This window comes from Mercenaria mercenaria, chromosome 3 (genome assembly GCF_021730395.1).
Source record: "Mercenaria mercenaria strain notata chromosome 3, MADL_Memer_1, whole genome shotgun sequence".
Classification (NCBI taxonomy): domain Eukaryota; kingdom Metazoa; phylum Mollusca; class Bivalvia; order Venerida; family Veneridae; genus Mercenaria; species Mercenaria mercenaria.
In genome coordinates, this window is record NC_069363.1 from 103,611,559 (window position 1) to 103,629,443 (window position 17,885).

At 35.2% G+C, this 17,885-nt stretch overlaps 1 protein-coding gene across 4 annotated transcripts in view; it reads right to left on the reverse strand.

Moving 5' to 3' along the window:
- LOC123523785 (lethal(3)malignant brain tumor-like protein 3) overlaps positions 1–17,885 on the reverse strand; it is a 45,110-nt gene that overhangs the window by 3,196 nt on the left and 24,029 nt on the right. For all 4 annotated transcript variants that reach the window (XM_045301439.2, XM_053539578.1, XM_053539579.1 and 1 more), the window contains exons 6-19: positions 17,575–17,746; positions 16,610–16,745; positions 12,490–12,623; positions 11,040–11,122; positions 9,250–9,484; positions 6,657–6,751; positions 5,851–6,079; positions 5,380–5,465; positions 3,051–3,276; positions 2,140–2,242; positions 1,748–1,885; positions 1,412–1,477; positions 678–739; positions 7–230 (exon numbers count right to left, since the gene is read on the reverse strand). In XM_045301439.2, the coding sequence (XP_045157374.2) occupies positions 7–230; positions 678–739; positions 1,412–1,477; positions 1,748–1,885; positions 2,140–2,242; positions 3,051–3,276; positions 5,380–5,465; positions 5,851–6,079; positions 6,657–6,751; positions 9,250–9,484; positions 11,040–11,122; positions 12,490–12,623; positions 16,610–16,745; positions 17,575–17,746 (1,989 nt within the window). The remainder of the gene's footprint in view (positions 1–6; positions 231–677; positions 740–1,411; positions 1,478–1,747; positions 1,886–2,139; positions 2,243–3,050; positions 3,277–5,379; positions 5,466–5,850; positions 6,080–6,656; positions 6,752–9,249; positions 9,485–11,039; positions 11,123–12,489; positions 12,624–16,609; positions 16,746–17,574; positions 17,747–17,885) is intronic.

Sequence of the window (17,885 nt, forward strand, 5' to 3'; positions counted from 1 at the left end):
TCTCACCTCCTCCTTGAAGAGCTTTGCCTGCTCTTCACATCCTGGGAGCGTGTTAATAAAGGCTGCCACCTGATCTATGGTCCATTTGTTGACATCGTTACCACGTATACTGGTAACCCCTGGCAACAGCTTGCAGTGTTGTTCCCAACATAATGGTACATCAGGTTTAGGAGCTGAGATCATAGATGATGAGAACACAGAATTATGGATTCCCTGTCTCAGGGTTTCTTCTGAAACAAACATATGTTAGAATAAAGAATGTTGAAGTTTATGAAAATATACAAATATTTTTAAACATTTAATTTAGAATTTTTTAAAATTCTGGCTTTAAACTGAAAAACTGTCGAAAAATGGCATTAATCCAAAAACAAACAAACAAAAAACTTGAAAAGGGGCATGTTTTTTTGTTTGTTGTTTGGCTTACCGCCATTTTGTCACAAGTATTTCAGAAGTAAACTAGAGGATTCTGCACTGGTACAAACTTGTTCACTGCAAAAAATGCATTTCTCACATGAATAACATTTGACAGACACAATGTAATTTGTTAAATCATCACAGAGAACATATACCTTGGAATAGAGTAATACTTTATACACAAAAGTTTAGTTATATAATAGCTGTTGTGACAGAAAATCTGTTCAGAATAAAAGAAAATGTGTTGATGTAAATTTACTTACCTTTTTCTAAGCGTTCTTTCTCCCTTGCTGCTTTCTGTTCTTCTAAGGCTACATAGTAACTCCTGAAATCAAGATTGAAGGATGTTTTATAAATTTTTTGCTCATTTTCATGAACATTTTAAAACCTTTCTCTCTCATTTTCCTAACGTCTTTATACTTTTCATGCTCTTTTTCCATACTTCATATTGTGTAAGTAGGTATGTCAGGGGTTTACCTGGCAGGATTTTTTTTATTTACACTGTCCTTTAACTTGGAGCAAGCCTAAGATTAAAAGGAAGGGTCTGTGCACAATTAACTGATTCAAACTTCCCAATCGTGTTTACCAAATGGTTATTCCATGGTAGTGCTCTGTATTCAGACCTGGGATTTCGGTGGATAAATGAAGCCTGAAAACCTACTTTCTAAGGCTTGAATGTACTTTTTCAATGGAGATACATGTACATACAGGGAAATTCTGGCAGTCAAAATGCCTAAAATCAGGACCGGTACTGAAAAATTACAGATCTAATCCTTTATGTGTCTTCTTTTTCTGTGCTGCTGATATGCTTTATCTGTTATTGTGTGTTTATGCAGTATGCATGTACTCATACATACACAGATGTATGGTTTTATTTGGGGTCTTGGATTCGTTCTTCCTTCTCTGAATGCAGTTATTTCTAAAGGATCTTTGTCACATGACATAATAATAAATCAGTGTAAAGTAGCTTGATGTCCGTTAAAGTCTTTCCACTTACTTGGGTTTTCGTCCTCTGCCAAGTTTTTTAGGTATGTCACCATGTTGTGAGGCATCAGCATGTTTCCTGAAACAGATATACATTCATAATTATAGTTGATATTCAGTTAAAAACAAAGCTTATAACTGTTTCTAAATCAAAATTTTTTTCATATATAGACAAGGAAATTTGCAATTAGAAATATCTTGTAAATTTACTTCCAGAACAGGTGAACACTTAAATATTCAATGTGTTTATTCATTAACATTTCAAATGAAGGAAATCCTGACTGCTGTTTCAAGGTAATTCAATTCAAGTGTTATGTTGTCAAAAATGTGAAGTAATATAATGTCATACTTAGAGTCTGGCGAAGTTCTTTGATCATCATAGTATCTGGATCCGGTGTCTTCCGGTCTGATTGTCACAGAGCTTAATCTATCACCCAGTACAGACTCCTTGTTCATGTTGATATCGGAATACGGACATCCAAATGTACTGCAATACACAGGTACAAGATACTTCACTGATATTTTTCAGTTACTCAGATACAAAAAAATACATAAAGTCTTGAAAATAAACTTACACTACTGATATTCTATTTATTAAATAAGACTGATATCTTTCTCGTGTGAAGAAGTAGGGTAGAAAACAGTTTTAAAGCGGATTACTTTGTGGTTGAACCTTGAAGCTTCGTGAATTAAGTTTATTTTACCCTTATACATACTTGAGCATATATTAATTTGATATACCTGTGATGTCCAGAGTATTTAGGTCCTTTAATGTGTCCAATCCCTTTACAGCCTGGAGTAGGACATACACCAGGTCCCGTTGTTACCACTAAATCTTGAGGAGCTGAAAGAAATATGGGTAGAAGAAAGTAGGAATAAGCAACTCTTAAAACAGTAAGTGAACTGGTTTTAATTAATTCTTCTGTTTTTGAAACTGTCAAACTGCTGATGAAGGCCAAAGACTAGAAAGTACCAACTTCTGCGTACCTGTTAATAATAAAACTTCTCAACCAATACAACATCTGGAAGGTGTCCAGCAGATCATTTAGGAAACTTCATAAAACGTTGTTGAATTGCAAGATTTTAAATTAAGCAGAAAATCACAAAATATTAAATTTCTGTTTCTTAGGCTGAAGATTTTAATACTTATGCTTGGTGAAAAACCTATACGATACTGCCAAATGCAAATGGTGCCGTGGTATGACCATATTTCTGTAACTATACAAGGGATTCAATGTAAGCTAACGGATAAATGCATAATTTTATCAAGTATCTTAAATCAATTCCAAAATTTAATCAAGAGCGTATAAAGCATTAGTAGCAGAGTGGTTAAGGTCCCTGAAATTGCATTTGCCTCTCACTTTGAACCTCGCTTTGCTTCAAAAGGTCTGCGGTAATACTGAGATACAAGCTTGTGTCTGTGATAATGCCCATGTGTGCACTAGGGATCGTCCTCACCTTCAAAAGCTGGAAAAGCTTTAATATAGTCCCAGTGTTGCTTAAACTGAAGCAAAGATACAAGCAAACGTATGTTATACCATTTCCTAGATAGAACGTAAGAATGTGCAACAATAAGTAGAATATATGTCTAGGGAGTATCTCCTAGACTGTAAGTGTGGACGGTACAGAATATAGCTGTAGAGGATACTTACTGATGGGTGGAACAAGAGGGTGCCCAGTTTTGGCACACCAACCAGGTGGATGTAGGTCTGGGGAATCGTCCTCTAGCCAGTAATCATAGATGTCGGACCAGCCGTCAAAGTGGATTTTCACCATATAGTTCTCTACCTCCTCAATCGTGGCCACTCTGACCAGCAGAGGGTTACGTTTATCAACTACTTCAACTTTCATACCGGGTTCAAATGAAATAGGCTGTCTCTGAAAAATAACGGAAGCAAGCTTTAAACATATTTGTTTTAATAGGTTTAACGCAATTTTTCAACAGTATTACACTTATTTAGCAGCAGTCAGTTAACCTAAACTGTGGATAATATGACCCCAATTTCATAACAAGAGGGCCATGAAGGCCCTGTATCGCTCACCTGACCTACTGACCTAAAGATCATCAAGATTAACATTCTGACCAAGTTTCAATAAGATATGGTCATAAATGTGGCCTCTAAAGTGTTAAATAGCTTTTCTTTCGATACGATCCAGTGACCTAGTTTTTGAAAAGACATGACCCAGATTCGACCCTGACCTAAAGATCACCAAGATTAACATTCTGACTAAGTTTCGTGAAGATACAGTCATAAATGTGGCCTCTAGAGTGTTAACAAGTTTTTCGTTTGATTTGACCTAGTGACCTAGTTTTTGACCCTACCTGACCCAGATTTGAATATGACTTAAAGAACATCAAGATTAACATTCTGGCCTAATTTCATTAAGATCTGGTCACAAATGTGGCGTCTACAGTGTTAAATAGCTTTTCCACTGGTGACCTAGTTTTTGATCCTACATGACCCAGATTCAAAATGGACCTTGAGAACATCATGATTGACAATTTGACTAAGTTTCATGAAGATACAGTCATAAATATGGCCTCTACAGTGTTAACAAGGTTTTCCTTTGATTTGACCCGGTGACCTAATTTTTGACCCTGGATGACCCATTATCAACTCGTCCAAGATTTTGTTGAGGGTAACATTCTGACCAAGTTTCATTAAGATTTGGCCCAAATTGTGACCTCCAGAGTGTTAACAAGCTTTTCCTTTGATTTGACCTGGTGACCTGGTTTTTTACCCCCAGATGACCCAATATCAAACTCGTCCAAGATTTTATTGAGGGTAACATTCTGACCAAGTTCCATTAAGATCGGGCCAAAATTGTGACCTCTGGAGTGTTAACAAGCTTTTCCTTTGTTTTGACCTGGTGACCTAGTTTTTGACCCCAGATGACCCAATATCAAACTTGTCCAAGATTTTATTGAGGATAACATTCTGACCAAGTTTCATCAAGTTTGGGCCAAAATTGTGACCTCTAGAGTGTTAACAGTCAAATTGTTGACGACGGATGTGGATGTACGACGACGGACAACGGACACAGGGCGATCACTAAAGCTCACCTTTGAGCACTTTGTGCTGAGGTGAGCTAAAAAATCTAAAGGTTATTGCTTAGCCAAGTCTGTTATTTCAAATGCTTGTTTCTGCACTTTATGCATAGATCTTCAATGTTGATTTTTTCATCTATATCAGAACCACATACATGTATGACTATTTCATAGATCAAAACACAATGGTTATAAATTTAACAGAAAACAAAGTACAGAAATAAAAAATATACTTAAGCAAATACTTAAGTTTGTTATGTCTTGGTTAAATAAAAATATCATATTTGCATGACTGAAATAAGTACTGCAGACAAATACTGTTAACCAAAGTGTAATTGAACTATAAATACATTGTTACAGAAAAAAAAAACACATTTAATAACAAAAACTTACTAGGCAACTGCAAATTTTTTAACATTACAGGCTTAAGTAATTACTTAAATTTCTGAGAAATTGGGGCCAGAATTCTGTCAAAAGTTACAACACTGATGTTGACTCAGCAGTGGTGGTGAATGACTTCAGACACACTGTCATCAGTCAGATCATCATTGAAACCTACTGCACACTTGGGAGTATGAAACTGACAACTCAATACACTGCCTCATGCTTTACCAACTGAAATAACCTTGTTCGGCAAACTGTTGCAAGTATCATTTCACAATCATTTTGTTAATCTCTTGTCACACAAGTGAAGATACATCTCTTGTCATGCAAGTAGAGATGTACATCCAAAACAGTCTACGTAACCTTCACATTTACAGTTACCATGGTTTTGCAGGTCTAAAGGCAGTCTCAGTATAATTTTTTAATTCATTGTCTGAAAACATCTGGCAATCTCAATATTTTTTTTATTTTTACTAGTCTGAAAACATCTGGCAATCTCAATACAAATTTTAAATATAACAGTATCAAAGCAATTTTTTTAAACTTACTGGTTTGAAAGCTCTAGCAGGCACCTGTTGAGATTTTGATTTATTCAGGAACTTCTCCCAAGTAAATGCATTGACATCTTTCCAGTCTGAACAAGTAAATAAAGAAACATTCTTAGTGCAAAAAATACATACACAATAAAACACTGCTGGATTGAAGGCAAACCACTTCAGCATGTGGGCTGATTCGGGAAATTCATGGGGCCAAAGCCATTTTCTTCATGTTTTCTATATTTTGATAACTCAAGCTCTTTGAAACTTTGACCCGATGGTGTTCTACTGTTATAATACACAGACAATGCAGAAATAATATTTACAGCTATAGGTTAGGTTTTAAACGGTCAATGTGTCACACAAGTCTTTTTTCAAGTATCACGAGGAACCCTTTACCCGCATGGCCTTTATAAAAGCATATAGTAACTATACCTTGCAGCAACACTAAATAACTTCAATCCAAATTGTGTAGTAACTTACCTAATGGCGGAGAAAGAACAAGTTCATTTTCCTCACAGTATCCAATTGGATGAATGAACGGTGACGTCATGTCACACCAGTAGTCATAGTTATCTTCCCAGCTGTCAAAATGTATGAGGACTTTGTCGCCAAGGGTATCTGCCACACTCGCTACACAGATCAATGATGAATTCTTCTTGTCCACAGCCTCAAGTTTACTCCCAACGCGGAACAGATTTGGTGTCACAGACTATAAACACAGAAATGCGTTTGACAAATGTCACCTGCCAGATACCGTAGATTCTTTTCAATGGCAAAATTTGGTGACTTGATTTCTACTGATTTCTGGGCAACTGTTTACTTTTTTAGTTTAGTTTAATCATTTTTTATTGCAATTATCACACAAGACATTATGGTAAATGTACATCAAGACAATAATATACAGATACATATGTAAATATATATACAACAACAAACTATCATTACATCAAGACATATATAATACTACTGTACATTAAGAAATATTCAGTAACTTTGCAAATGTGCGATAAGACAAAAGGATTGGACCACAAGTTTTGCCAACATTAGAAATTGGTCTATCCCTGTTTACTTTTAAATCCTGATACATAGTAACATTTATCTCTCAACAAATTACATCATAAATCAATACATATCTTAGCAATTCACTACTACACAAAACATTTTATTACAAATTACACTGGAACAAATGTCTATGGCATTATGTTAGATAGGTTAGATAGCAATATGGGAAAACATTCTTTCACGATTTTAGGTAAGTAGACTGACAAGCAAATGGAAAAAATTACCTGGACTGGCTGGTTAGAGAAGAGAGATTTAGGAGCTGGAACACCTTTGGTTAATTTCAGGTAAGACGTCCACAAGAATTCATCCACACTGAACCCTGAAAATGTCAAGTAAATCAAACTATATAATATGTTCAAATATCATCCTTTTTATCAGGTCAAAATCATTTTGGAAACCATTGTTACAAATAGCATCATAACATGATTCCAACATGCCCCCCTCCCCAACTTGAAAGATCAAATTTTCAATCTCCTGTCAGGTCAAATATTCCTCTTTAAAACAAGAGGACCATGATGGTCCTGAATCGCTCACCTCTTCCCACATGACCCAGTTTTGAGTATGACATCGTTTTTTCTATTATTTGACATAGTGACCTAGTTTTTGAGCTCATGTGACCCAGTTTTGAACTTGACCTAAATATTATCAAAATAAAAATTCTGACCAATTTTCATGAAGATCCATTGACAAATATGGTCTCTAGAGAGGTCACAAGGTTTTTCTATTATTTGACCTATTGACCTAGTTTTCGAAGGTACGTGACCCTGTTTTGAACTTTGCCTAGATATCATCAAGGTGAACATTCTCACTAATTTTCATGAAGATCTCATGAAAAATATGGCCTCTAGAGAGGTCACAAGGTTTTTCTATTTTTATACCTACTGGCCTAGTTTTTGATTGCATGTGACCCAGTTTCGAAAATGACCTAGATATCATCGAGGTGAACATTCAGATCAATTTTCATGAAGATCCATTGAAAAATATGGCCTCTAGAAAGGTCAAAAGATTTTAATAATTTTAGACCTACTGACCTAGTTTTTGACCGCAGTTGACCCAGTTTCAAACTTGAACTAGATATCATCATGATGAACATCCAGACCAACTTTCATACAGATCCCATGAAAAGTATGGCCTCTAGAGAGGTCACAAGGTATTTTTATTATTTGACCTACTGACCTAGTTTTTTAAGGCACGTGACCCAGTTTCAAACTTGACCTAGATATCATCAAGGTGAACATTCTGACCAATTTTTATGGAGATCCATTCACAAGTATGGCCTCTAGAGAGGTCACAAGGTTTTTCTATTTTTAGACCTACTGACCTAGTTTTTGACCGCACATGACCCTGTTTCGAACTTGACCTAGATATCATCAAGATGAACATTCAGACCAATTTTCATACAGATCCCATGAAAAATATGGCCTTTAGAGAGGTCACAATGTTTTTCTATTATTTGACCTACTGACCTAGTTTTTGATGGCACATGACCCAGTTTCGAACTTCACCTAGATATCATCAAGATGAACATTCAGACCAACTTTCATACAGATCCCATGAAAAATATGGCCTCTAGAAAGGTCACAAGGTTTTTCTATTATTTGACCTACTGACCTAGTTTTTGATGGCACGTGACCCACTTTCGAACTTGACCTAGATATCATCAAGATGAACATTCTGACCAATTTTCATGAAGATCTCATGAAATATATGGCCTCTAGAGAGGTCACAATTTTTTTCTATTTTGAGACCTACTGACCTAGTTTTTGAACGCACGTGACCCAGTTTCGAACCTAACCTATATATCATCAAGATGAACATTCAGACCAACTTTCATACAGATCCCATGAAAAATATGGCCTTTAGAGAGGTCACAAGGTTTTTCTATTATTTGACCTACTGACCTAGTTTTTGATGGCACGTGACCCAGTTTCGAACTTGACCTAGATATCATCAAGGTGAACGTTCTGACCAATTTTCATGAAGATCTTGTGAAATATATGGCCTCTAGAGAGGTCACAAGGTTTTTCTATTTTTAGACCTACTGACCTAGTTTTTAATGGCACGTGACCCAGTTTCGAACTTGACCTAGATATCAAGGTGAACATTCTGACCAATTTTCATGAAGATCTTGTGAAATATATGGCCTCTAGAGAGGTCACAAGGTTTTTCTATTTTTAGACCTACTGACCTAGTTTTTGACGGCACGTGACCCAGTTTCGAACTTGACCTAGATATCATCAAGATGAACATTCTGACCAACTTTCATAAAGATCCCATGAAAAATGTGACCTCTAGAGTGGTCACAAGCAAAAGTTTACGGACGGACGCACGGACGGACGCACGGACGATGGACACCGCACGATCACAAAAGCTCACCTTGTCACTTTGTGACAGGTGAGCTAAAAACAACAACAAGAGACAGTACGTGAAAAGTCATTCATTCATTCATTCATCGCATCAGATTCTCATCAGAAAAGATATCGGGCCAGTAATAAATGATAACAAGTAATGTTAATTAAATGACTATAATTACATATCAAACTGAAAATACTGTTAAAAACTGTTCAAAAGAAATGTTAAACATATATATTCGATTCTTTGAAAGTGACTGACAACATACGAATATCAAAAATTCCCGAGTTCTATCTTTAAATCTTTGTTTATAAATTTGATATCCTGTTTCAAGGCAGTTTATGCAACACACCTAGTACTTTAAATAATGAACCTAGTTCAGATTTGTTGAATTAAATGTTAAATCAAACCTTAATACAGGAATGAAATATTTTCTGAAAAGACAATTTCTCAACTGTGCGTTACCTTTAGGTGGTTGGAGTGTTTTTCCAAGTTTTTCACAAAATCCGACAGGAAATATGAATGGTGAGTCAATGTCTACCCAGAAATCAAAGCACTCAGAGTATCCGTCAAAATGTAACCTTACTCTGTACCCGCTGACCTCTGCTACACTGAGAACACAGAACTTTGATTGATGCATTGGGTCAACACCTTCCAGTTTCATTCCAACTCGGAAATTGTTCTTCACCGAGGGAAATGGCTGAAATAAATCAAAGGCCTGAATGGCCTGAGTCGGCTAATGATTGATGTACTGACAGTATAGTCTACCAGTTTCAGTTTGTTTTCAGTTTTTTTCTTAAAATTTCATAACACAGCTTGATATTTACCCAAAATATTATATCCGAATACGATTACACTTTTCTCCTGTTTGAACAATATATTTTACAAATTGTGATGATACGAAGACATTTAGCAGCAATTGGCAGTATCTGACATTGAAGTTTACGGTTAAATTACCTCTTACTTAAATCTTTTCATAAAAAAGTTGTTTCGTTTCGCCAAACATAGACGATCTACTTTTGATTTCAAAAACTACAAGAAAATACAATTTAATGTTTCGCCGATTTGTTTATTTCTCGAAAAATAAGAATTAAAATCATTTTTAATATCAGTAGTAACTAAACAAACCAGTAAGAGCTTCTTCTTCCGATAATTTATCCGTTTACTGACTGCAAAATTCAACCCATGCAAAGTTTATTGAAATCATACGATGCGTGTTTACGTTCAATGTGGGAGAATTAAGGCTGATCGGCTATGTTACCTAACGCATCCAGACGATTCAGATTTTGTTTTTAAAAAAGCATTGTGTGCGTTTCTGTAATTTTATATACGTTTTTATACGCTTAGAAATTATTAGACATGCGTATTTGCATTATTTCTATACGTAATTTACGCTAATACGCATCTTATCTGGAGCCCTGCTGGAACTATTTTTTGTCTTTCGCTGGATGTTACCCAAGCTTTGTAAGCCTGCGCAATTCTTCAAATGCACATTTATGCTTAATGAGTTACATTCGAGAATTGCACAATTACAAGTCATAAATATGACAGATTACATCGTATATTGGTCATAGCAAAGGGAATTGACACAACTTAACTTCATTCATGCAGTGAACTGTTTGAAGTTTGAGAAATCTAATGGAACTACATCCCTTCACTGTGTTATTTGGTCCATTTAGAGAATCGTTGGATAGCAATGACTCGTCAAAAGGCTTTCAGCCTTTAGCCAATTAAAAAAAAAAAGGATTGTCAGAACATTGTAAAACAAGACCACTGATCAGCAAAAATGGCAGAGGGATTCCTCATATTTGCTTCTGTAGGATCCACATTGCTTTAAATTGAAATTTAATTGAAAATCAACAGTTCCTCCAAAAAACCTACAATCTTTAATTCAAGTTTCATAAATATATTTCTAGTGCAATATAAGTTTAGAAAGGATCTATCTTTTGTGACTGAAGGATGAACAGACAGATAAAGTGACAAAACATTGATCTGTATATTGAATATATTGCTTTTTATCCATGACCCATGATTTAAGAAAAACTTCCCTATGCTTTAAAAGTTAGGAAATAAACATTTGTGACTGAGAGATCAAACCATATTTAACTGTGGATAAGTACCGGTGGGTTGATAAAAACGTGTTTTCTTCTGCTTCAGGGTAAATTACTAACAAAAAAAATCTGTTCAGGCCTTACTTGTCTAAAAATGGATCACAATGCATTACATTTATATTTAGAACAACAATGTATACTCACATTTTTAAAGAGTCTAGCAGGGGCCTCCACAGCTTTTTCTTGCTCCAGATATCTTGTCCAAACAAATGCTTTTGATTTCTTTCCTTAAAGATTGTAAAATGTAAAAACTTGAGCTATCACTAAAGGTGATGAATGTACCTCCCGCATGCACTGACACAGTACATTGCAATTTGACGCACACAAGATTGCATAATTATGTGGACTGTATGTATATAGACTGTATGTATACAGTATAGTAACAAAAAACAAAGTCCCATAACTATGCAGAATATTTATCTAAAAGAACTTAACATGCACCATGGACAACTAGGGTTGGTACTGATCACTTGTGTGAAGTTTCATTAAATTGTGTGCAAGGGTTTGGAGGATTGGGCGCGCACAAGATTGCATATGCAGACTGTAAGAACATAGTATGTTAACAAGAAACAAAGTCCCATAACTCTGCAGAATATTTATCTAAAAGAACGTAACATGCACCATGCACAACTTGGGTTGGTACTGATCACTTGTGTGAAGTTTCATTAAATTGTGTGCAAGGGTTCGGAAGATTAGGCGCGCACAAGATTGCATATGTAGGCTATATGTACATAGTATGTTAACGAAAAACAAAGTCCCTTAACTCTGCAATTATTTTTTTGAAAGAGCCTAACATGCCCATTGCACAACTACTGTTGTTACTGATCACTTGTGTGAAGTTTCATTAAATTGTGTCAAAGGGATGAGGAGAGATGGTGTGCACAAGATTGTGTCTATGTATATAGTATAGCAACAAAAAAAACAAAGTCCCGTAACTCTGCAAAACATTTTTCTGAAAGAGCCTAACATGCCCCATGCACAACTACTGTTGTTACTGATCACTTGTGTGAAGTTTCATTAAACTGTGTCAAGGGGATGAGGAGAGATGGTGCACACAAGACTGTGTCTATGTATATAGTATAGTAACAAAAAACGAAGTCCGGTAACTCTGCAAAACATTTTTCTAAAAGAACCTAACATGCCCCATGCACAACTACTGTTGTTACTGATCACTTGTGTGAAGTTTCATTAAATTGTGTCAAGGGGATTAGGAGAGATGGTGTGCACAAGATTGGGTCTACGGACGGACAGACGCTCGGACGGACAGACAATCTGAAACCAGTATACCCCACCTTACAGCTTTGTTGTTCGGGGGGTACAATAATTTATGTGAAATTCAATACTAGTATTGCAAAGTGCGGCATATTTAAGCTGCTGTTTCATTTACAAAGTGAAGACAGGTAGCGAGTATACATCATAATGTAACAGAATTACACTTAAAATCAATCCTACTTGGTTCCAAGGTTAAGGAATTGAGACCAGTCTAAGAATGCAATCTTCTCATTGGCCAAAATCAAAATTGTTTTCAAACCAATCAGATGCCAGACTTCTTAGACTGGGACATGTAAGATGAAAATCTTAAACCTGTCTATACCTGGTGTTAGTGGATCTGCCTTAACGTCCCTGTCTTTTGGTACCCCATCTTTCAGCAGTAACTTCTTTTTCCCTTTTTTCATATTCAGTATCATCTTTGACATGGTTCCCTGCTTCTTTACTTCTCTCATGTGTCTGCAAAGGAAAAATAATGTATCATCTTTGACATGGTTCCCTGCTTCTTTACTTCTCTCATGTGTCTGCAAAGGAAAAATAATGTAACATCTTTGACATGGTTCCCTGCTTCTTTACTTCTCTCATGTGTCTGCAAAGGAAAAATAATGTAACCATCTTTTTACCATGGTTCCCTGCTTCCTTTTTACTTCTCTTGCTCAAAGAAATAGAACATCTGACAGGGTTCCTGCTCTTACTTTCTCATGTTCGAAGGAAAAATAATGTAACATCTTTGACATGGTTCCCTGCTTCTTATTCTCTCATGTGTCTGCAAAGGAAAAATAATGTAACATCTTGACATGGTCCCTGCTTCTTACTCTCATGTGTCTGCAAAGGAAAAATAATGTAACATCTTTGACATGGTTCCCTGCTTCTTTACTTCTCTCATGTGTCTGCAAAGGAAAAATAATGTAACATCTTTGACATGGTTCCCTGCTTCTTTACTTCTCTCATGTGTCTGCAAAGGAAAAATAATGTAACATCTTTGACATGGTTCCCTGCTTCTTTACTTCTCTCATGTGTCTGCAAAGGAAAAATAAATTAATTTAACATGGTTTCCTTGCTTTTTTATTTAAATATTACTGAAAAATAATGTTCCATCCTTGTCATGTTTCCTTGCTTTTTTATTTAAATATTACTGAAAAATAATGTTCCATCCTTGTCATGTTTCCTTGCTTTTTTATTTCTCTTATATGTCTATGCAGGAAAATAAATCTAACATTAATGAAATGGTTCCCAGCTTCTTAACTTCCCTCATATGACAAAAAAGGAAAATAACGTAACTTCTATAGCTTTTGGTAAAAGAAGCAGCTTCCATAGATTTTGGTAAATATATGAAACTGCTACAGGTTTTGGTATTGTTTTGGTATAAGTTTCCTGATTGAAGCAAAACTTGCTACAATGATAATGTACTCTCTTATGACAAACTTGTAAATCCATAAATCGAAAATTATTAACCATTTTTCATATTTTGTGGCAGACAGGCATACACCGAGTTCAAACTTATATGTTCATCTGGGTCTTCTGCATTTTGACACACATGTATAGTGGTAAAATTTCATTTACACAGAAAAAATCTAATATATATTCTATAACAACTATATATATAATTCAAATAATGTTAAATCAATAACTAAAGTTAGTATGCATCAACAGATTTTATCACAGATGTTGTTGAGGCAGCTTGTTACTGTAGTAGTTGTGAGTTTCTTCTAAAAGTAAGCTTTAAATGGGCTTGATTTTTTAAGGAAAACCGTATGTCTTTTACCACTTAACAACCAGACACTGTAAAATGCCATATTAATTTAAAAAATTATATGAAAAACAATTACTAAAGTGTTAACAACTAAACAATAACATTCCAAAATATATACACAGCTAGACTTTGCATTGATTATTCCTGTGAAGTTTGATGGAATTCCAACTAGTGGTATAAGAAATGTAGCATAGACATCACAGAATTTGAAAATCAAGGGTCATAACTCTGCTGAAGATCATAAAACTGGAACATGTCAATGATATGCACAACTACCATTCATAATGGCCGCTAGTGAGGTTTGGTGAAATTCATGCGTGCATATGTATGCGTGCGACAAATCAAGGGCAAGAACACCATTAAAATCACTGAACTGGAACATACTAAAGATATGCATAACCAGGCCTCATGTAATGTGTGGTGAAAATCTGCCAAATGGTGAAAGAGAAGTTGCTCAAAACTAGAATGTGTTTGTAGGACACAGGGTGTGCCCCCACTTGTACATTTGTCACAAATAAAGGGCAATAATTCAAATATTTGCAGTCTTAAGGCGGCATAGCCTCAACATTCTATATAAAGGATTCGTTATTCTAGGCCATATAACACTTTTTAAGCTATGAGCATCACAAACAAAAAATCCACTATTTGGGCTATTTCAAGGGCCATAACTCTGTAATAAGTGCTAATATCTCAAGAAGAACGTCAAATGTGCAAGGTCACATCATGATGAAGACTTGTGCAAGGTTTCATGAATTTACACCAAATACTTTTTGAGCTAGACACGTCATTAGATTAAAATACTGCATTGTTGAATATTTCATGGGCCATAACTTTGAAAATAGGGGGTGGAGTCAGATGAAAAATGGAAGATGCACAAATTTATAACATAACAAAGACTCATGCAAGTTTTCATCAATTTATATCTAACACTTTTTGAGCTAGGCACTTCACAAGGTGAAAATGTGCATATTTTTACTATTTCAGGGGCTATAACTCTGTACATATTGGGGCAAAGCCAGACGAAAAATACAAGGTGAGCAAGTTCGTATCATGATTCAGAGTCTTGCAAAGTTTTGTCACTTTACATCGAATACTTTTTGAGCTAGCCGTGTCACCAGGGAAAGTGTGCATTTCTGACTATTTCAGGGGCCATTTCATGGAAATAGGAGGCGGAGCCAGACAAAAAATGGGAGGTGCGAAAGTTCATATCATGATCAAGAACTCATGCGAGGTTTCATCAATTTATATCAAATACTAGCTAGGCGCGTCACAATATTATTTCTCTGAAAATCACTGAACCAGAAAATGCACAAGAAGTAAGACTGGCAGTAATCACTTTCGCGCCATTTGGTGTAATTTCAACTGGTGGTATCTGAGCAGTTGCACAAACAATATAAATCATGACAAATTAAGGGCAAATAACTCCACTGAAAATCACTGAATTGGGACATGCCCACAAAATGCACAATTAGGCTTGGCACTGATTATTCCTGTAAGGCCTGGTGGAAATCCCATAAAATCAGCCCAATATCATAGAATTTGATGGATCAAGGCCTATAACTCCATTGAACCGGAACATTCTGAGGATATGCACAACTAGGCTTGGCAAATGTCAACTGGTGAAGTTTGGTGTACATCTACCAGAAATGGGTGGAAGAATTAATTTAAAGGAAAGCAAGTTGACATGACAAAACTTAGCAATCACAGATGTCTATAAACGAAACGTAAACTTTAATCAGTTGATGCAAATTTTATGAAAAGCCTTCCAGCAGGTTAGGAAAAGTTTTTAAATATATACCTTGTTGTATTATGAAAGCTTACATTTAAATGTAGCGTTTCGAAAATTCATTTAAAAGGTTTCAGAGGTATGCTTCCAGAAAGGAATTGTGGACAGACGGATAAATGAACACACTTGACTACAATATAGCACTGATATATTCTTTATATCTTGGGAGTTTATTAACCTATTATACTATCCTATTTGATAATATAGTTGCATGGTTACTGTTAAATCATCTAACTTCGTGGGCATGAAATTATGTGGTTTTGGTCGAAACAACAATTTCGTGGGGATATGAATTTGTGGATTTCAACTTTTGAACATAAAATGAATGGGGATTTTACTTGTTTGTTGGGATTAAATTTCATGGATTGACTCAACCACGAAATCCACGAAAATTAGTCCCCCACGAACATTAATGATTTCACAGTACTACCCCTTGATACAGTTATACAAATTGTTGAAAGGAGACTGAACAAATTTCTGCTGTTGTTTGTTAACTTACCAGATTTACAATAATCACATTTTGTCTGTAATACTAAGCAATAAAAGTTACAGAGTATAACTAACTAAATCAAAATAACATTTTACCACATGAATTTTGTCAAATGAAATATTATGTAAATATCCCATTGCTTGGAGACGGACATTAGACATTGTGAACCTGAGGCCTGTCACCCGAGACACGAAGTATTTCCACTTCATACTGACATAATCACTGTCCCACTCAAAGTATTGCAATAACTTTCATTGTACAAAAACACAGATTTTAAATGCACTCTTTTCTTACAAGTATATTGAGAGTTATTGAGTTAATTAAGCAGTTCCAGACTATGAAAACCATGTACATCATTACTCAGCTGCTCTGTACTAATTTGTCAATGATTGCATAAAACAGTAATATCAACTTACTTGCTTTCAAATGCTCTGATACATGTCTGACTACAGAAGCGACCATCTTTATAGAAGTCTGTAGTAAAACCATACTCAGCACAGTTCGCACACTGACTGATCTCATCCTTGTTGCTAACTTCTTTATTAGAAGGTTCTGAAACACACAATAATCACTTTACAAACTGATCTACATCTTTAAATAAGTTGAAAGTTTGCTTTCTGTAATGTAAGTACAATGAACCATGAAAAATGTTTATTTTCCGTAAACAGATCATTGAAAATGTCCATTTCCCTCACATGTATACATCATTGAAAATTCCTATATGCATTACTGAAAATATCCATTTTCTCTACATATATCAATAAAGATGTCCAATTTCTCCATGTATATCACTGAAAATGTCTATTTCCTCTATATACAGGTACATTATTAAAATCCCCTTTTCCCTACATACATCACTGAAAATGTTTACTCTCCCTATGTACACAAAAAAATGTCCATTTTTCCTCAACACATCACACACATCAAAGGGAATGTCCATTTTTCCTATGTATATCATTACATTATTGAAAATCCCAATGTACTTCAGTGACAATATCAATTATCGCTGCTCACATTACTGAAAATGTCAACTTAATACAACATTGCATACCATACTGGTCTTTTAATATCTTCCAAAACAAATATTAACACTGGCAGTTCTACGAAATAATTCATTAAGGTTTTGTCACTGTTTCAGTATATGTTTTCTTGAAAACTTGAAAAGTTTTAAGGATTTTTTTTTTAGGTCATATGGCAAATGGTTCAGAAAGACCTCAAGGTCCATTCTGAGCATTTTCTTAGGTAGAACAATCAGCTAAACATAAACCAGCCGCATCACTTTCATAAACAAAAGTATTTTATATCCCTTGCATACACATTTTATTCTCAACAAGCGATTTGAAGTTGGAGATCTAACCACTTGGCCACAATAAATGTATACCTTGCTTATTTCCTGTGTCAAGCTTTTCAGTTGGTTTTTCCTTTTTGGGTTCTTTATTATTGTTATCATTTGCAGATTCCATACGATCTAACTCATCACTTGTATTGAGAGTCTCATTACATTCAAGGTCATCATTGATCACTTCCAGCATACCAAGGTCATTCATATGAAACTGTATATAAATTATATTTACATGATTTAAACTGTAAATTTAATCATAATTAAATATATTTTTGCACGATTACCAACATAAACATAACTTTAAACATTTTTTAATTTGTGAAACTTTCAATTACTGCAATCATTAGTTT